The following is a 21029-nucleotide window of genomic DNA, read 5'->3' on the forward strand; positions in this document are numbered from 1 at the left end:
TGCAGTTCAGGCACTAAATCCAAGGAAAGCTGTTTACTAGAGCTGTGGAAAAAAGGGAGAGGTGAATTCAAGCCTTCTCCCCAGCTGTGTACTGCTGTGAGCAGTAAGAGCATTAAATAGATGGATTAGCTCAAAAGAAGGCCAGTTTGGAGGGTAAGCAGCACATAAATTATTTTAGACTGGCCAAGATGAGAGGACTAGTCACCTGTGGCTCCTGACACACCCCAGTGCAGTTTGAAACCAGACCTGCTATGAATCACCTAAATCACCAGTACAAACTGGAATGTTAATCACTTGCAAGGGGCACTGAGAGATGGGCATGGCCAGGAGAGTTCAGGTCTCTGCTGGATGTTCAGCTCACCTTCCAGTAGGGTGGTCTGCTCTGATCTCCACAGTCTAAATCCTCCCTAAGGCAGAGAGAGGCAGATTGAACAGATTAATGAGCAGGGAGAGGAAGGTAAATATTTAAACCAAAATTGCTAATACAAGCACCAGCTACAATGGAAAAAGGTGCTGCCTGTCCCCCACAGCTGCCCAGCACTTGGCAGCCAGACACTCCTGGTGAAGGAGGTGAGCCCCTGCAATGCTGCATCAGGCCCTGACCTTAACACTGGGACACAGCAACACACTGAAAGCCAGAAATACTTGTTAAAGATCTAAGCTGAGCTTAGCTGTGTTATTTGGGTTGTGTTAACACTCGGGTAAAATCTTGTCTGGCTGAGCTGTCCTTAAACATAAAGCCATGAACATGAAATAAACAGTAGAATCACAGACTGATTTGGGTTGGAAAATGATCTTAAGGATCATCTTTTTCCATGGTCAGAGACACCTTCCACTATCCCAGGTTGCTCCAAGCCACATCCAACCTGGCCTTGGACACTTCCAGGGATCCAGGGGCAGCCCCAGCTTCTCTGGGCACCCTGTGCCAGGGCCTCTCCACCCTCACATGGAAGAATTTCTTCCCAAAATCCCATCTAACCCTGCCCTCTGGCAGTGGGAAGCTATTTCCCCTTGGCCTGTCCCTGAGGCCCTTGTTCACAGTCATTCTCCAAGCTCTCTTGGAGCCCCTCTGCACACTGGACTCTTCTGGTGTACTGCCTACTACCCACCACCTCCTTCAACGTGTGCAAGGACATCAGGACAGGCAAAGATTTTAGATCTGTTTATTCAGATAGAAATTGAAAGCAGATGAATGGAGCACAGCCCCACTTCCTCTGCTGCCTCTTCCCCTGACTACAAGAGAGAAGAGGAGAAGCAGGAAGAAAGCAGCAAATAATAATTTAGTGACAGAAGCATTGTGGTTCCCAGTTCAAACCTCTGCTTTCGAGTATCACAGGGACAGTTAGAGCATCAGTAGGTCAGTCACGGGGGAAACAGGTCATTTCTAGCCTGGTGGCACCACCCTTGGGCACACCACCATCATCTGACAGGTTCCAAACCCGAATGCACAAACCAAAGCCTTGTAAACAGGGTTGCAGTGTGCAGCACGCACCAAGGAAACTACGGCAGCAACTTCCCTTGCAGTGTGCATGGAGACAGCTCTCTCCTCCACATTTACCTTTCTCTGTGTGAAGGGCCCTAGGCAGAGCTACCATGTTAAAGTAGCTAAAATTTCCAGTATATTTTGACCTTCTCAAGGCATTCTGCCCTTCTTGGGATGGTTACCTGACGGGGGATTCTCCAGGTTAGCTCCTACAGCACCTCTGGGCACACTCCGCAGGGAGGGGAGCTGGCAGAGGTAATGTACCAACACAGCTTGGAAACCTCGACCTTCAGGCACCTCTTCTGCTTTGGAAAGGGAATGTCTGACAGGAATAGCTGGAGGAACTGCTGACCAACCTGCCCAGGGCACCTCAAGAGGTTTTACAGCTCAGGGTTTTGGCAGGACAACACCATTCCCTAGTCGCTGTGCCAGCACACTGGGGGACAGACAGAAGCCTGGCACGTGCCTGGTAGATCTCTGCTGCCCCATTTCACCTCTCTCAGCTCTGGACTCTTTTTCCAGGGCTGTGGAATTCAGTTTTCTGTTCAAAGCAGCTTTCCTGAAGGTACTTAATGTAGACACTATTCCATTGTAGAAGCACCTGGACTGACTCACTGAGCAACACACACGTTTTCTATTCTTCCATTCCTTCTGTTACTTAAACTGGGATTGAGATGCTCCTCTCCAGCAGCACAGCACTGCTCCACACTTCACTTATTGAATTCCCAGTCACTTAGAAGTTCCCTCAATTCCCTTTCCATAGGGTGTGAACAGGAGAGGTAGTGCTGAGTGTCCTGCACAGCATGAACAGGAGTTGTACCGTAGGGACCTGCACTCCGGAGGCTTCACAGCTATCTGTGGGACGTGGCTGCTGTTCCCTGGCATTGTGAGCTGCAGCCCAGGTTGGCCAGTGAGAAGGGAAGCTGCTAAAGGCATTAACTGGACGTTTCTCCTGCTAAATGATGGGTGGACTCTACTTAAGCTTCAGAGGGGAGTCCCCATGGAAAGATTCAGCGCTCTAACGATTTCCGTGCCTCCCCCGGAAGGCCCAGCTGACCTGCTGATGTGACAGATAGGCTTTGAACTCCTAAGCACCACTGCATCCACTTCCAGCAACCATTTGCTGCTGAGAAATTCCAGCTGCAGCCAGTAAGGCTGTAACATCCTCTTGGTTCTTCATCCCACCGCAGACACTGCGCGCTCTGCTCCGAGGCTGCACGGAACGCCGGGATGGACAGGAGGCAGGGATGGCAGCAAGCGCCTATGAAAACCGGTAGCCCCAGGCTCTCGAAGGAGCTTCCCTCCCCCCTTCTCCCCACACATACACAAATTTGCAGAGTCACGTTTCCTATTTGTTTTCAAAGGGACAGGATTTCAAAGTCTTCATCTTCCGAGTCAAAGAACCTTTCCAATCTGTCGGCATCAGAGGAGTCTGGAAGAGAAGAAGAAAGCGCTGTCTCAGTGGGATGCTGTGACTGTCAGAGAGACCAGCAGTTGGAGGGCATCACAATTTTGTGCCTAAAGTTCCAAGACTCAGTGACAAAGCTAAGTGAGGGCTCTGAGGAGAAGAACATGTCAGTGACATGGAAAATGCACTGGAGAGAATTACATGGAGCACAGAAGCATGTCATCTTTCACAGATCCAAACACATTTCTGCTGCCACCATTCTGTACAACCTTCCTGTACCCCAGCTCTGCATTAGCAGGAGATGTTCTGCCTCAAGAGGCTCAAAACAGGAGAGCGTGCCCAGGTCTGGACTAATATCCATGAAGATTTCTGTCCCAATAAGAGATACATTTACCCCTATGTATTAGAGAATCGTTTCTGCTATAGTTGCTTTTGGTGCAACTGTTAGGGAATGTAATTACAACATGAACTCTCCCAAAAGCAATTAGTACAGTCCACTTTGTGAGGAAAGGTAATGTTAGTTGATCCCACCTCTCCACCCTTCCAACTATATGGTGAGGAAGGAGCTCACACCTGAAGGGGAAGCAACTTTAGCACAGGCAGAAGTAAAGGAGAAACCTTTATTAGTTCAGGCTAATAAATTTATCAGTTACAGAATCCCAGAATGGTTTGGGTTGGAAGGGACCTTAAAGCCCATCCCATTCCACCCCCCTGCCTTGGGCAGGGACACCTCCCACTGTCCCAGGTTGCTCCAAGTCCTATCCAACCTGGCCTTGGACACTGCCAGGGATCCAGGGGCAGCCCCAGCTTCTCTGGGCAACCTGTGCCAGGGCCTCCCGACCCTCGCGAGGAGGAATTCCTTCCCGATATCCCATCTATTCTTGCCCTCTGGCAGAGGGAAGCTATTCCCACTTGTCCTCTCACTGCATGCCCTCTACAGCTTCCTTGGAACACCTTTAGGCCCTGAAAGGGGCTCAGAGTTCAATCACTCCCTCTAGTGAGAGACAGGACTAACAGAAATGGAATGGCTGTGGCAGATGGGAGAGGCTCTACAAGCCAGAGAAGAGGGAGAAGGCCAAGTAGTCCATTACAGAAACATTTTTAAGAGTAGGAAAGACAGTATTAGGGACAATTTAAGACAGGCAAAAATCAACTGATGGCTATGGGGAATTGAGCACTCTTAACAGCAACAGACAGTGTGATAAGCTTTTAAGGAAGGGGAGAGAGAGAGAGAAAGAGAGAGAAACACCAGGAAGTGCAGGGTGCAGGTTGCCAGGAGGCTGCCCAGTGCCTGGTGACGGAGTAGGCTTGCCCACACACACACACCGCTCTTGGCAGAAGCAGCCAATGGCTTTATCTCCTGCAATGTTTGTGCATGTTATTAATGTGATAAGCAGAGCCTGACAGGCAAGATTAGTGCCCAGCACTTGTCCTTTTTCCCACTGGTAGTAGTACATGCCAGGAAGGAGTGCCTTGTGCTGGAACTAAGTGTGACCAGCCCTGTCTTGGAGCATTTTCATTACCCACAAACTCGGTTTTCAGCCTTTTCAATGGACACTTTTGATTCCTCTGAGCATCCCTTTAGAAACCATAGAGTCACACTGCTGTGACAGCCTGTGAGCTTGGTTTTTCTTCTGCTCAGTCAGCATCACCATTCACAGATTATTCTAAAAATCATCCTGAGACGCTGTGGGATCTACAAACTTCTAGCTGAAAGCCTAAGAACTATATGAACTGGCCAAGAGCTCCAGATTTAAACTCTGGGTGGAACAGGAACACACTAGAAGTCATCATGTAATTCCACGTGAATTCCAGAAACCCAGAGGGACCGGCTCACCCTCAGCTCTCCCTCCCTGTGTGGCCTCACCTGGTGTGAGATTCAGGACATCAGGGTTGGAGAAGTGTGAGGGCTGGCGTTCCACCAGCTCAAACATGGGCAGCGCTCCTCTGACCAGGGACAGCTGTGGAGACAGAGCAGAGCCATGAGAACCAACAGCTCTGCACTGCTGGTGCAATTCAGGGGCAATCCGATCTGTTGGGACTTCACTGTAGCTGGAAAAATGATTTTCAAAGCTTCTGACTCACATCACCAACAGAATTTCAGAGCTATGCTCCTTCTGGTAGTTTAATAAACTATTTTAATACGCTTAAAATGGGGTCATGCTGCAGAGAACATGGTCTCTGTGCAGTGGTTTGGAAACAAGACAATACCTGATATTCCTTTCCCAGGGATAGAGAATCAGAGATTCATTAAGGCTGGAAAATAACTCCAAGATCTTCGAGTCCAACCATTCCCCCAGCACTGCCAACATCACCACTAAACCATGTCCCCAAGTGCCACGTCCACATGCCTTGTGAACACTTCCCGGGATGGGGACTCCACCACTTCCCTGGGCAGCCTGTTCCAATGTCTGACCAGATCTATAAACACAAACCTTTTTGATTTGCTGGCACCAGTCATTAAAGTCTGCCTCTGTGTTGCAGAAAAAGCCCTGAAAAAAAAGAAGAAAAAGACTTTATCTTTCCGTATTTTTGACTGATCATTTTCAGACTTAAGTCAACACCACGTAACATGATCAGGACTGGGAGCAGTTACTACTCCTGACTGCCTTGCTTTAAAAACGTGCCTCACACTGCCCTGTTAAACTGAACCCTCCACAAAGGCTTGATGTGACCAGGCTATCCAAGTGCTGGAATCACCAATATTTTCTTTACTGCAGAAGGAAAACCAGGAGGAACAAACCCTATGGAAACAAAGGGCAGGAAACTCAGGTTCAAGAGGAAACAAGCCACGGCGCATCATCATCTGGATTCAGGAATGGATTCACCTCTGCTCATCAAAAGGCTGGAATCAAAGCCCAGACTAAACCTGAGAGAATGAGACTGCTCCATGAGGAATGGTATTTAATTGCCATGCAAGGGGGACTTCCCTAGGACAGGCCACTCTCTGCATGAGGAGCTGCTTTACCAGTGTCACCGAAACCCAGGGCAGCACTTGCCCAGAGCACAGCACCGCAGAGTACCCAGCCCGTCACCACTGCCCCTGCCAGCTCCCTGTGGAACAGAGGGACCCCAGCACTGCTCCTGGGGGTGACTGGGAACAGGAACACACCACGGCAATGGAGGGGTCGAGCTCGGCGATGTTCATCCTGCACGGAGGGTGCTGGCAGTGGAAGCTCTCGTCGGGGAGGCAGCCGCTGTCGCTGGGCTCCACCGCCGGCTGCGTGGTGTGGGGATCCAGGTAAATGAGCTCCTCACCTGGGCACAGAGACAAGGACACATCAACAGCAAGAACCATGCCAGAAGTTGAGAGATAGAAAGAGCAGGAAAAGCAATGGCAGAGCCTGGTCTCATAAGCACACAGAGGAATCCACATTCCAGGGATGTCTTGCTTTCAGCCACTTCCCCAAATGCTTCTCATCCAGGCACAGCTGCCAGCACAACCACGGTGGCCACTCCACTGTGACGCCCTGGGATTGAGGCACAGGCACTATCTGGGTATTGTTCCTGCTCATCCCTTCCTGGGTAAGCTCAAATAGACCCCAGAAGTCTGAAGCACGAATAACCTGAGGTCTCTGGCAGAGAGGAAACCAGAGGGAAGGAGAGTAACAAGACTTTGTAGGGTTTGAAGAACATCTAAAGGACAGTTAAATCCAGACAAGCCACAGAGGGAGGTCAGCTCTGAATGCAGGAAGCAGGCTCTATGCACTCCACAGACAGGATTTAGTGTTACACAGGGGAAGTTTATGGCCACTGTTCAAATCTACATCACTCAGGTGGCAGGTTCAGCCCACAGCAGCCTTCCACGCTTCCAGCAGGAAAGCAAAACCCTGCAGCATGCACCACAGGCCAAGCAGGAGAGCTGTGCCACCCCAGAAGCATTTTTTAGCCAGGGGGAGATTCTTTGGACGGTCTTTGCAGTCCTCTGGGCACTCACCTACATAGCCAATGAAGTAATGAGCACTGTTTGGCTTCCCTCCGATCACTCCCAGGGACTGGGGCATCATGAAGCAGTGCTGGAAAAGCAACACAGAAAACACACAGCTGACAGACAGTGAAACAGCAGGTGGCAACAAAGGCAAACATCCAAAAATGCAGTGGGAAAGATGGACAGGGACATGGAAAATCAGCAACTCTAGCAGCAAAACCAGCTGTTTCTGGAGAAAATCTCCATCAGGCTGCAACACAGGGCTTTCTAGGAGCATGGAAACAGCTCAAAAACACTTTTAACAGGAATAGACAGGTGGACCAAATGAAAGAAGCTGCACTACTCCAGGACTTGGTATGGGGAAGTCCTGGCTCTGCTGCAGTCAGTGGCAAGATCCCTGGAGCTGTCATCAGGTTGCAACAGTGCTCTCAGGAGGGAACAATCATTCAGGAAACAGTCCGAGTTCCTTATCCACCTGGAGCAGCCAAGCACGATCTACTGAGTTAAGGGGAAGTAGAATGTCCCACGGATCTGAACCTGGAGGTCTCTTACCCAAGCTCAGAGCTTGCTAGCATTGTGCACCCTGTCTTGTGCACATCCTAAATTCTGCAGCTTCTCGATCCTGCAACCACCTGACAGCTCTTAGCCTCAGCCTGCAGCACAAACTTCAGCATCCGAGCCACAGGGAGTGTGCAACGCTGTATAAATCAACACTCAGGTTACCACCAAGCAAGGTACAGTTGTGCTGAACAAAGGCTTCAGCAGGTTGGTACCATCTGAACACAAAGAGGGGCTGAGGTTTAAGCTGTGAAGTAAGATCCTCAAAAGAAAAAAACACCAACCAAAACAGGCCCAACCCTTCAAGCCCCCCCATTTTCCTGACTACAGCTTGCAAGAACCTATATCCTGACCTCTGACAAGAATTGTCTCTAAACACAATTTCCTTTTGCAATTACTTCTGAGTAATTACTTAATTCACAACAGGATCCTTAAGCATCACCCCAGCAGGAATTCAGCTCCAGATTCCCTACCTTTAGTGTTTCAATATAGGCTTCATTGATCTCTGTGAGCCCGAGGCGGAGAGGTATCAGCAGCACCAGTGGTTTCCATGGGGAGAGCCTCTCTCTGAGCCCCACGTCCTCTGGGCACCCGTTATAGAGCACGTCTGACTCCAGGGCAGGGCACGCTGCAGCTCCAGCACAGGGCACGTTGGACTGGCACAACCGCCCTGCAGAGAGGGAACAGGAGCAGAAAGCATCAGCAGTCAGTTTCCAGAGCTTGAGTCATTCCTCTGATCAACAACTGCTCCTTACCAAAAGCCTACAGCACTTAAAGCCAAGAAGAGCTTGAAGGGGCTGAGTGCTGGGACTGTGTGAGGTGTGCACGGCTGCTGCAGGGCTCAGCCTCAGCTCAGCTCACACCAGGCCTGTGCCACAGCCCCTCGTACTCACAGCTACCGACAGCTGGGCAGTGAAAATGCAACTTCTTCCAAAAAGGTGAGCAGCCACCTGTGTCAACAAAGCTGGGCGAGTTGATTAGCAGGTCAGACAACTGTCCTGAATTCACAAAGCTTGTAGGCAGAAAGAGGAAAGTTCTGGAGTGTCCAGCTCCGGAGGAGTTCAGAGAGGATATGAATGAACTGAATGAGGACAGCATTATGAGTTAACACAGGAAATATTCACCTGTAATTCAGTGCTATGTGACGTCACTCTAGTGATGTGGTATCTGTCTAGAGTAGCTATGATTTCCTAAAAGTCACAAAAACTGTCATAAATTCTATGGGGGATGATTCACAAGCTACTTTACAGACCTAAAGCACTATGATCCTTAAACTCTGCAATTTCAGCCTAAGATTTACCTCTAAGATATGGGGCAGCAGAACTCCACATGACATAAGCACTCTGCATCCTCATCCTAAAGGCTTGCCAAACACACAGCCAGGCTGTAATGCACCCAGGTTATGTAAATTCTGGTCCAGAAACAATTCCAAGCCTACCTGTCTCACTGGCCAATTTAATTATTTGCTGGGTGTGTGGAGAAAAAAAAAAACAACCCAACGTAAACCCCAAAGAAACCCACAGCATGATTAAAGAATCATGAAGCCAAGGCAATTAGACAAAATGCCAGAGGCTCATTTAATTTATTCCCAGCCTAAACTGAATGCCAGGACACTCCAGCAGGTAGGACATGATGTAAACAAACACCTTAATCACCAGCCATTTCAGCTGGGTGTTTGTTCACTACTTAGAGCTTCAAACCCAGCTCAATGAGGATGGTATTATACCCAAATTTAGAAGAAATAAGACTTTGATCTAAAGCCTCAGAGGAGAGACAACCTACACAGGTGTTTGCAGTTCCTTCCTAGACTGATCCTCAAGAAGGGAGAAGGTGTATGTGTGCACCTCATGCACAGACATAGTCACCAGAGGTTCTGAGGACACTCTAAAGTCATTATCTCTAGTGATTTCTCCTGTTAAAGCAGGTTCTTTTGTTGCAATAGCCCACCTGTCCAGATGATCTGAAATCAGCTGCCAAGCCAGGGCTGTTGCTGAATGGGGTGTCACTGCAGGTTTCCTCGTCAGGCAAAGCACGTGGCAATCCTGTGCTGTGTATGAACATATTTACCTCCAGTTTAAGCAGCAGAGAGCTTGGCACAGACTAAATTCACCTTGGTATCTGGCAGGCTTTGCAGTTCTGTGGTGCCACAGCAGAGCAGAACTGCCTAAAGCTTCCCAGCTGGATCCAAACCATTTACTGCAAACATATTCCAACAGATCTAACACAACAACTCTCCTGCTGAGGCTGCTGCTGGCAGGTGCTGGCTTTACTGTTTTGGATTCTCACCACCTTTGGGATGCACAGGATTCTCCAATGCCCAGCTGAGATGCCCTTTCTCATGGAACACTGACTCAGAAGGGATAAAGATTTAGGTTTCTTCACTGTTTCTTTCCTCTGAACCTTTGGCTGAACCCTATCAGTGACCGAATGAACAGATGTATGAAACATTACTTCTTTCCACAATGATTGGGGCACAAGGTAACAAACACAAACCTACAGACATGTAACACATCAGACCCACTCACACAGTGACTTTCAGGCCCTGAACAGGTATATTATGATCCACATTTGAGGAAAACAAGCACACACACCCCTGCTCAGGACAAGCTGTATGGACATGTCACTTGAAGCAGCATCAGCGCTGAACAGCCAGTGCCACACACAGAGCCTGCAGCACACCCGAGCCTCGTGGCCAGCATGCTTCAGCTCTAGAAGTGATATCTGCAGGCTAAAGATGAAGGATAAATCCAATCTGTTTTAAATCTGGCCTTTGTTTAAGCCAAGGGCATCAGCACATACCTTCAGCTAAGGTTAGACACACACTTCTCAGTCAGATCCAACTGAGACTACCTGACAAGAGATGTGACTTTGTAAAGTGACCGTCCTGCACTCCAGGCAAAAATTGCCTGGCTATTGATCTTGGCCCTGTGGCAGCCAAGCCAGCCTAAACGGTGCCTGCCACCATCTCACCTGTAACCCTACACCAGCCGATTCAGAGCACTGCCCTGGCAGAAACACTGCAAGGTTTGTGCTGGGTGGGCTCATTGCCTCAGGAATTAGCCTAAAGCAAGCCATGGGAAAGCCAGGACCATGCAGGGTTGCAGCAACCAGCAGTGCAGGTGCTCAGCTTTGGTTACTGCAGTGCTGCAGCCAGAGCAGGCAGGCTCAGGATGGGCATGAAGAGCTGCTCAGCCTCCAGAGACAGCCTGTGGGCAGGATGCCCCAAAAAACAAACAAAAAAGGAAAAAAAAAGAAGCCACCAGTGAACATTCCTTAAAATGATGAGTAACAGATTCCCTTCTTACCCCCATGCCAATTTTGGTCCTTTTCCTCTTCAGATCTGTTCTAGCTTTCTTACTCTTTCCAGGAGCAGAAACCTTCCTACCAATTATGTGAGAGAGGAACCACCCATTTACTGCTCACTCCTTGTGGCCACAAACAAGTCTGACACTGCCTACCAAGCAGCTCCCATATGTTCTCTCACCAGATCCAGAGGCATCATCAGATGAAATGAAAGTCAAACAAGGCCCTTCCTTGCCCTAGAAGAGCAATTCTCACCTTGTTTTAGCACACCTGGACACAGCTTTCACAGATCACAAGCATTAGAAGGGACCTTAAAGCTCATCCCATTCCATCCCCTGCCTTGGGCAGGGACACCTTCCAATAGACCAGGCTGCTCCCAGCCCCATCCAACCTGGCCTTGGATACTGCCAGGGTTGGGGCAGCCACAGCTTCTCTGGGCACCCTGTGCCAGGGCCTCACCTCCCTCACAGGGAGGAATTTCTCAAAGACAGAACATGTACTTCACGCTTGTTGTGCTCTCCAGCTTTTTTCTGGGCTCTTGCTGCCGAGGATATACCACATTCTACCTCCACATGATACTTACTGATTTCTTCCATCACCACTGTGTTGTCCATGGCTATGTGTACTGCCAGGGAACTCCACGTGTCAAAAGTTGCAAGTTTTCTAAAGGAAAATCAAAAACAAGTAAGTATTGAAGGATTAATACAACTACAAGGCAAAGATAGTGGTGTATCAGAGAGGAGAAACCGGATTAGGAGAGACTGGTGTTATCAGTTATGATGTAAAATGTGCTTTGACCTGGGAAAGCTGCTGTTAGGCAATCCCAGCCTATTCCAGGGAGCCACGTGCTCATCTACCAACGAGAGGGGAGAATGGTGAGAGGAGGGAAGGTGTTATTAAAGGCAGCCCATGCTCCAAAGGCAGGCAGAACCCTGTCAGCTCAGAGGTACCACACACCAGCTGGCCCCACTGCCTGACTGAACAGAGAAAAGGAAAAGGGCAGCACTCACCTGAGCACCTGCGCGACCGTGTTTGGTCCGTACCACTGGCCTATGGATTTTCCCTCCCCGACTCCCATCTGGGCTGCACCACAACAAAAAAACCAGAATAATGTAGTCAGTAATTTCACCCACACTGCATCCCTTCATAATCAGGTTTGTATTTAATAGGGAAGAATTCTCACTTGGAAACTTTATCGAATCAGCAGTATTTACTGCTTCACGGGGGTGAGAAGCACATCCTGAAGGACTGCAGAGCAAATCCTTTCCCCAAACTGCAGCAGCACAGAAGTTCAAAGGGCAGTGTTGCCTCAGAAGAAGCTTTACCCAGTGTTTGACCACCCCCATGACCTGAGTTCTGTTCACTGAAGCTATGCCTTAACACCCCACAGGAAACACTGGAACAGGCTGTTTTCCAGGGAAGTTGATACCAAAGTGAGAGCCTTCCTTAGTCCATTTGCTTTGTCTGAGCATTTCTTTCTTCTTACCTATCTGGTGAATGGAGTAGTAGCTGTCTTTTTTGTCAATGAAGGCATTAAGAACGTTGAAGTAATTATCCATCTGCCTCTTCCCTTTTATCCACCTCCAGTCTACGACAGACAAGGGATATATGAAATAAACATGGTACTTATTAGCAACCAGAGGCTGCAAGCTGCAGATCTCTTCCTGTCCATTGACCAACTCAATGTTCACATTGTTATATTATTACTAAGCATCTGAGACATTCCCAACAGTAAAGGGTTAATTTTAAAATAACAGAGAACATTCTTACTGCTGGGATAAAGGAATATGACCCACAGAAAAGCAAATAAACAAACAAAAAAAATCAGAAAATACAAATATCCCCAGAGAGTTCCCAGCAGACTATTCCCTCAGCAGCCCTGAACTTGAGAAGACTGAAGAAAAAATTACAGAACCCTCAGCAATTCCCAGCTGTGTCCTTGCTATCTCTGTTCTTCCAAGTGCTGCACTCGTGCGAGCACATGGCCCTGGAAGTCAGTGTGGGCTGTGCACTGCTTTACCTCTTCCCAAATGCCTGCAGACCAAGGCCTGAGCAAAGATCATCTGGCCACAGCGCAGCATGCAGCCCCAGCCCGTGTCAGAGGTGGGACCGGTTCCTCCTGGAAACAAGGACAGAAAATAAACAGGGAATGAATGGTAAGACAGTGCCAAGAGGGAGGAGAAGGAATGGCCAGCAGGTTCACCAAGAAATGAGGACTAGCTTAGCTCACACACCCAAGGCTGAGAACCAAAAATGTGGTTATCAGTGAGTAACTTAGTGGCATCCCTTAAAAACAAATAAACAAACTCCTCTAACACAAACTGAAAGGGGAAAAAAACTTCCAAGGGAAATCCAAACAACCTAAAAGAGAGCTGAATTTCTCAGGAGAACAACAGCCCTTAAGCCTGGCTGCAGACTCTCAGCCCAATTCAGACACATTTCTACACAAAGGTGTTAAAGATGACTCTTGTAATTCTCATCTTGAGAAGGCAACTCATCAAGCAGAACAAACCAGTCCCAGGGAATTCCCACATCAGAAGTGGCCATGAATAAGATTTCAAAGTGAACAATGTACTCAGGCCAAAAAAAATAAAAAGACACCAGCCAAAAAAAACCTACCCAAGCAGTGAAAAAAAAAACCACATCCTACATATTGTTGGAGAAAGCTGGATATCAGCTCATGCTGGAAAGTCTAAGACAAAGCACACAAGGCTGGAAGCATTTCCCTGACAGACCTTCCAAAGGAAACTGCTGCTCCTCCACTGCAGCTCTGGCTGTTACTACAAATAACAGAGATCAAATGTTCAGTGTGATCCCTGTAGGTAATCTGTGCCTGGGCACAGCTTCTGCAATTCTTTGCAATGCTGCTTTTCTTCTTTTGGTCCTAAACAGGGAGAAAATCCCCTAGAGAACTATTTAATCAGCTTCTTGATGGACACCAGTTGTCTTCTATAGTTTCACCAGTAATTCGTAACACGTACAAATTCCAAAAGTGATAATGCTTCACAAAATTAGCATTGGACAGTTCCTCTAACCCTTACAATATTTAAGTGGGCTAGCACAGAGGGAAGGGATGAACAGTAACAGGGGTGACTGGGAGAAAAAATACTGAAAAAGGTGTACTGTATGACATGCAGATCATATTGATGGTGTAAATGGGAAATGACTCAGGAAATGGGGTCTGTCTTCACCCCACACTTTAATGACTCACAAGAAAACCAAAATTGCATCTGTGAGCCAGTAAAACGTGTGCTAACCCTTCAATCTCAAACATACGTTTAACGATGGTGCACAAACATGAATTTAAAGGGATTAAACTGCATCAAAGACATCTCAGAGCTTCTGAGGCAAAGGGCTTCCCAGCAGGGAAAGAACAGCACAAGCCAGAAGGACCAGTTACGAAGAAGTCTCTTTTCCAAACCTGAGCCATGTTCCTTTGCCACTGACTGCTGGGGATGACAATGACAGAAGGGGGACATGGGTAGGCCTTGGAATCCCATTTACCTGCTCTTAGATCTCCTCTGATACACCTTGCACTCAGCACACAAACCCAAACCCCAGAAGAGGCCATGCAGAATATCTTAAGGAACCAAGACATCCTCCTTCACTACAGCTCCTGTGTGTAACAGACACTTCAGGCACCTAACTCCCCCCAGACAAACAAAACCCCCCCAGAGAGTCTGGAGCAGATGCACAAAGGCAGCAATTTCTGTCTCTTTCTCTAGGTTTCATCATTTTAATCCACTTCAAGCCCAAGACCATCATTCAATAATATTTCACACTAGACTGATATAGGATGTGATGAAGTATAAAAATCCTCTCATGTTGCCTAAAAAAAAGGAGGCTTCCCAAACTCCTTGAGTCCTTTTAAAAACCACTGCTATCCCTCCTACCCAAGGGGATGAGGAATTCTCATCATCAGATAAAAAAAAACAGTCTGCCTCATCAATTAGATGAAGCACATTTCAGACTCTTATGAATGGAAATGATGTCATGTTTGTGGGGACTGTTTTATTAGGGATAAGCGGATTATAATAATTTCCAGGATGCCTTTAGACTCCTCTGGAGTACATACCAATAGCAGGGAAGTTCTTTCTGTAGGTGAACCAAAGCCGAGAGGTCACATCCAACAGGATCTCCTCCTTCTCTGGAAAGTGTTCAGCATGGAAAGGCACACACATGAGGTTGGCACCACAACAGCTAAACCCACCTCCCACTCACCCTCCCCAAGGACAATGGCATCCTCACAGCCTGCAGGCCCAGAGAGGCAGATTCTGGCTGAGGAACAGGGCAGGGTTGCTGTGCACAAAGAACTTCCTTTCCCTCCCAAAAATAGTTGCAATCAGCCCAAAGACACTATGGCCACAGACAAATTATGAAGCAGCAAACCATCGTTCTACTGCCTGCCTCCACCATCCTGCCCTTATGACATGTCCCAACAACTTCCATATGGTAACCTTCTGCACGAAAATATGCCAGAGTCCACGGAAATGGCCAGACAGACAGAAACATGGCAGCTAAAACCCAAGTGCAACACTAACAAAGTCCTCTGGAGCCTTAGAACATTGCATGGTGCACACAAAATACCTGTAAAAACACTGTATTTCCGGCCGAGGATCCAAACGGGTTCTTTGGTCTCAGGGAAGTCTTCATACTCGAACCTGAGGGTGTCATAGGTAAGAGTAGCTAGAAAGAGAGAGGAGAAATCACAGATCTTTCACAGCTTTTCCTTTTGTTTTTAAAGCCAGACAAAACTACAGAATCTGAGCTGCTGTGGCCCAGTGACTCCCACCCACCCCCAAAGCCCCTGGGCTGGCAGGAAATGACCCTGCATGCACCAGCTCTGGGAGGCACAGAGGTGACCCAGCCCTGGCTCGCTCCCAGCTGCTCCACAGGCAGAAATGCAGTGGGATTTCCAGGTTAGGCCAGCTCCAGGTCCTGCCTGGGGCAGAAAACATCTAAAACTTCAGCTGGCAGCTACACCATTTCCCAGAACAGGCACCATTGTGCACGTCACCAGCTACGGCACTGATGTTGAAGGCCTCTTTTCCACTGAGCAAGTGGTTAAAATCCTCTTGCAGAGAACATAAATTCTGAGGGAAGAACACACAAAACACAGCTCACCTTAAGGTGGGAACTAAACCTTGCTCAGTCCCTCCTCGAGAGGCACCAAACCCAGCAGAAGCCTTTACACCCCACAACGTGAGGAACACAGAGCTGTGCAGATGTGCTCATGCACAGGTGACAGGCAAAACCTTTTGTCTCTTTCACTGGCTCCCTTCACAGCATGGCATCCATCAGTGCCTAAAAATCCACCCCCTTCCAGGACCACAACAGAACAACCCAGCAGCCCAGGTTGCCCTTGGATCAGGGCAGCTTAAGCTGTTGTGCACAGGGTACAAGCAACAGGGAGGAAAAACCAGGGGAATCGGATGAGCTGTGCTCCACTAGATCTGTGTTTGGAAACACAGACTTTAAAGTCGCCTGAGAATTCTGGAAAAGACCCACACGATTTTGCAGGTGCCAATTCTGTAACAAATCACCTCGCAAATTTAAAGCAGTGCTAAGACAGACTGTTCTGTAACTGTTAAAGTAGAGATTGAAAATACCTCTCACAGCAAATGCAATAAAATCTGTGGTGATGTGATGTGAGTTTAAAGCAGGACAAAGGAGTACACGGCTACAAGCTCCTGTCAGCCCCGTTCTCTGCAAAAGCCACCCCTCTCCATGGGGCACACCTCGTTTTTGGCTTCTCCAGAGTCACCTGCTGCTACATAAGACACTTTGGCATCCTGAAGTATCTCAGCCCAGTATTCTGGGCTCCCTGACCTGGAATTCCAATTCCAAATGTCCAAGAAAATACTGGAGCAGATACCATCACTAAGACCAACTACTGTTTAAGCAGGAACCCTGGCAGTAGAGATGGCAACAGGCTTCTAAATCAAATTTTGAATCAGACTCTGCCCTAACTCCAGCCCACAAGATTTAAAGCACATTCCTTGTGTGAATTAGTCCTTAAGACTGTTCCAGGCACCTTTAGGATTGCACAGGCCTCACGTTCCCATTCTCACCCCATGATGTGACTCCTCAGCAAGCTAAGCAAAACAATTCCGCTTGCACAGAAATGTGCCAACAAATTACTGCAGTCTTCTCCTCTAACAAACTTTAGCAGGGAAGTGAAAGATTTCTTTCCCATCTACTACCCAAATTTGCCAATTCCCAGATTTGAAAAGGTAACAGAAAAAAATTTCACATAAAAATTGAAGTTCTCAGGAAGGTTTTAAAGCTCCAAGGAATATTCTGTGGTTTATTTTGTCAGTTCCTAAGCCTGCCATGCATCCAACTCTCCATCAGGAGCCTCAAATAGCTTAAAGAAAGTGAGTGAAACAAGGATGCTGTAACAGGAATATCAAGCTATCCACAATCCCTCCTTCTCCTTCCCAGCAACATTCCCCTACATGCTCAAATATCACAACCTCTGCAGTCCCACAGTTTGCAGGGCACCAGGTCTTTAGCAAAGACAGGATTTGAAACTGGACACTCCACAGCAAGGATCAGCAGCTGGAAAGGGGCTGCTGGAGTCTTTCCCCTTCTACCAAAGCTCAGAGAGGAAAGGATCAGCAGGCAGAGGGGGATCTCCAGCTGGACCAGCCATGTGTTCAGGGGATGCAGCACATGTGTCATGACACTGCACCCTGGGGAGGAGAGTCCCAGGCTTGCAGCCTGTCAGTTGAATGCCTGACATCTGGCTCTGTACAAGGCCCTGTGTGTACAGCTGTGCACCCCAAAGAGGTGGTCAGACATTTGTGTTGGGATTTGGGGAGAAAACAGTTGAAAAGGCACAACTGCTAAATGTAGGAGTTCAGGTTTCCCCTTCACAGGGAGGAAAATTCATGAGGTTGCTCCCAGTTAGAATCAAGGACATTACAATGGGAGCAGTAAACTCCCCACAAGGCTTGAGGTCACTGAGTGTTTCCTTTACAAGCCTCCACCTTCATATGCCCCAGCACTTTTCCAAAGTCCATCTCCTGTGCTATTGCCCAGATGGGCTAAACACCAGCCAGTGGGATCCAAACAATTCAGGCAGGGCACAAAGAATGTCACAGCTTGCACAGCAGTCTTTCTCTCCTTCTTATAGCCAGAGATGAAGAAGAGAAATACATCTGGAAATTCACCAAGCAGAAATCCTGTTTGAAGCTGCTCCTCTCAGAGCTGCAGAAGCCGGGTGAGATCAGCACATTTCTCAGGCAGTGCTCCAAAACTTCACCTTCAGAAAGCCCTCGGTCTATTTTAATTACCGACCTCTGAGCATCCAGGACAGCGGAGCAGCAGTTTCTGCAGAGAAGGATGTGCGGTCTCTGCACATCAAAACACGACAGCTCAGCTTCACATGGTTTTATAGTTAAAAAGCAGAGTGTTGGCCCTGCACAGCTCACCCTGAGAAAGGCAGCCTCGCTTTCCAGGAGCCCTGGACACACTGGGAATGAGGGGAGGCTGGCTGGATCGCTGCCCCATGGGCACACCTTCCATGGGATCTGAGGAACACCTCATCCCAGAAAGCCTCAGCAGAAAAGGCAAAGCTTTGTACATGCCACAGGAGAATCCCAGAATGGTTTGGGCTGGAAGGAACCTTAAGGCTCATCTCATTCTACCCCCTGCCATGGGCAGGGACACCTTCCAATAGACCAGGGTGCTCCAAGCCCCGTCCAACCTGGCCTTGGACGCTTCCAGGGATGGGGCAGCCACATCTTCTCTGGACAACCTGTGCCAGGGCCTCATCAGCATCACAGGGAAGAATTTCTTCCCAATATCCCATCTAACCCTGCCCTCTGGCACTGGGAAGCCATTTCCCCTTGCCTTGTCACCCCAGGCCCTTGTCCAAAGTCCCTCTCCAGCTCTCCTGGAGCCCCTTTAGGTACTGGAAAGGGCTCTCAGGTCTCCCCAAAGCCTTCTCTTCTCCAGGCTGAACACCCCTCTCTCTCCCAGCCTTTCCTTGCAGGAGACGTCCTCCATCATCTTGACACAAGAACAACTCTAAATACACAGAATTAGGGTAGAAGATGAAATCTTCCTTCACTTCTCATACTTGATCAGCACAACCAAACACTCGAGATAAGAACATTCTCCCAGCTTGTAACAAACACACCCAGAGGCACAGCTGGGCACTGGGAGTAGCCCTTGAGTGCTGCTGTCACTTTGAAAACGTGCTGGAGGCCACACCTGCCACAGCCTGTGTCAGACACCAACTTCATCTCCCATACCACAACCAAAGCCATTTGCTTCCCCATCAACTTTGGGAAACAAATAACAACAAGTGAAGGCTTGGGTAACTCAAACAGAAACATGGCAGGTGATTTTCCCAGCACCGACCACCTCGGTCAGACTGCCTGCTGAAAAACTTCTCATACAAAATACTGGAGCCGAGCTTTGAAGCACGGCGTTGAAGGAAAGCAGGCTTTGCCATACTTCCCTTCCCAAATTGGTCCTGGGGCTTCTCCATTCTCTGAAAAGGCCTGGCTCTCATGCCTCCCCAAATCCTTTAGCCTCCAACTAAGGCCACCACAGAAGGATCAGAAATGAGGTGGATGATCTCTCCTTTATCTGATGCAGGTACCTCACCAAATGCAAAGGAGGAATGCAATTGGATGTGGAACATTTTAAAGGGAGTCAAGAAGAGAAGGTAAATTTAGTACTTCAGTAAAACGCATTGCTGGAAAACACCAAACAGCTCAAACCCTTACTTCTGCCCCTTGCAGAACAAAGACTAAACCTTTTCTTTCCCCTATGCTCTTTCAAACAAAATAAATCCTTATTATCTGAGCACCAACGAGGGGTTAAGAGACAGCCAGCAAGCAAAGTCAGGTAATGGAGTGTGGTGCTTTCTTGAAGGCCCGGAGCAAACAGTTCCAAGTTTTGCTGTCAGGCCCCCGACCATCTCTTGAGCCCAGAGATTCTCCTCCTTCTCCTCCGCCTCTCATGGAGGAGATCAAGCCCCACTATCTACCAGAGCCAAGCTTTCCCTCCCTCGTACGGCTCACACCGAGGGGAAGCAAACGCATCTCCCGCATCAGGGGGTGCGGGTTCACTCAGCGGAACGCGTCCGGTGCCCAGGCGTGACACTGGATCCCAGGACGCTCCGGCAGAGTCGGGACGCTCTCAGCCGGACCACGCTGACAACGCCAGCGGCACGAGGGCCAAAACAAGTCAGGGCAGCCCCCAGGAGGGACAGGAGGGACGGGAGGCATGGATCCCCGGCACACCCCTGCTCGGCGATGCGGAGGAGGAGCCCACGGCGCACAGGGAAGCGTTTGTTATTATGGAACAACACTTATCTCTGCGGAGGGAGTGGGAGCTGCTACTACGATAAGGCTGGAGGGAAGCGGGTCCCAACACAAGTGCCAAACACTTATTTTTACTTTTCCCTGCACGAAACCAAAATCTCTGCCAGAAACAGCTTCGCTAGAGCCCTCAGTGAGGGTGACGAGTGGCTGAGCCGCCTTCTTACTCCCCGACGACACCTTCTCACCTCTCGGAAGTCACCTTCTTACCCCAAGCTGCCTTCTCGCCCCATGAGCCCTGTGGGGAGCGGGGCACAGCGACACCAGCCCTGTCACCGCTCCCCGCTCCGCTTCCCCTCCCGGGCAGACCCGTCCGGCGGCAGAGCTCCGAGCCTTCGAGGAACGACGGCCGCAGCGGGGCTGGCGAGGGCAGGAGGAACTCGCCGCCCGGCTCCGGCCTGCGCCGGCCCACCCCGGCGGCCACGCAGCCACCGCCTTCCCCTTCGCCCCGCCGGGGGGGCGGCCGGGTCCCGGAGGGCCGCGGCTCCCAGGGCCGTGCTCAGGGCGGAAAGCGGCGCCTTCCCCGCCGTCCGTCGGGGAGGCCGCAAGCCTCGAGCGGCCGCCGGGCCAGGCCGAGCCGGGGAGTCCCGAGGGGAAGCGCGGCCACCGCGCCGCGGGCAGGGCCCGCCCGGGACCCACCTGCGTCCATGGCGGCCCCGCCGAGGCTGCGGCCGCCGCCGACACTCACGCCCGGCGCGGTCCTGCGCGGCTGCTGGTGCGACGCGCCGCTCCCGGCCAATGAGAGCGCCGCTCGCCGCCGGCCTCCGCGCCGATTGGCTGTCGGTGGCGCTCGTCACTACGCGCCGCGCTCTCCGGGCACGGGAGCTGCCATGTTGCCGTACGGAGGGGCGACGCGGAGCGTGGGGAGGCATCGGGCCGGCGGTGGGGCCGGCGCTGGGGCTAGAGGGCGGCGCGGAGTGTGAGGTCTCCGCTCCTTGCGCAGAGCGCCGGCGAGTGTATCCCGTGACACATATCCCCAGGAAAGATGTGATAAGTGGGCGCCGCCATCGC

General features: G+C 49.8%; 1 protein-coding gene across 4 annotated transcripts; it reads right to left on the reverse strand.

The window, feature by feature from the left end:
* Positions 1-31: 31 nt before the first annotated feature.
* On the reverse strand, positions 32-20759 carry ATG4B (autophagy related 4B cysteine peptidase). 4 transcript variants are annotated; one of them, XM_069024015.1, is made up of 14 exons: positions 20658-20759; positions 15268-15366; positions 14756-14827; positions 12701-12799; positions 12167-12268; positions 11691-11763; positions 11264-11343; positions 7851-8047; positions 6829-6907; positions 6004-6149; positions 5327-5383; positions 4759-4852; positions 2809-2915; positions 32-407 (listed from the first exon to the last, which is right to left on the reverse strand). In XM_069024015.1, exons 1-13 carry the CDS (start codon positions 20665-20667, stop codon positions 2842-2844), a joined length of 1182 nt encoding a protein of 393 aa, XP_068880116.1. In that variant the 5' UTR covers positions 20668-20759; the 3' UTR covers positions 32-407; positions 2809-2841. The 4 variants fall into 4 exon arrangements, with proteins under 4 accessions (XP_068880116.1, XP_068880115.1, XP_068880114.1 ...); XM_069024014.1 differs by lacking the exon at positions 32-407 and adding an exon at positions 1148-2696; XM_069024013.1 differs by lacking the exon at positions 32-407 and having other exon boundaries at positions 1148-2915.
* Positions 20760-21029: the final 270 nt, after the last annotated feature.

This window comes from Aphelocoma coerulescens, chromosome 9 (genome assembly GCF_041296385.1).
Source record: "Aphelocoma coerulescens isolate FSJ_1873_10779 chromosome 9, UR_Acoe_1.0, whole genome shotgun sequence".
In the NCBI taxonomy this organism is placed as follows: domain Eukaryota; kingdom Metazoa; phylum Chordata; class Aves; order Passeriformes; family Corvidae; genus Aphelocoma; species Aphelocoma coerulescens.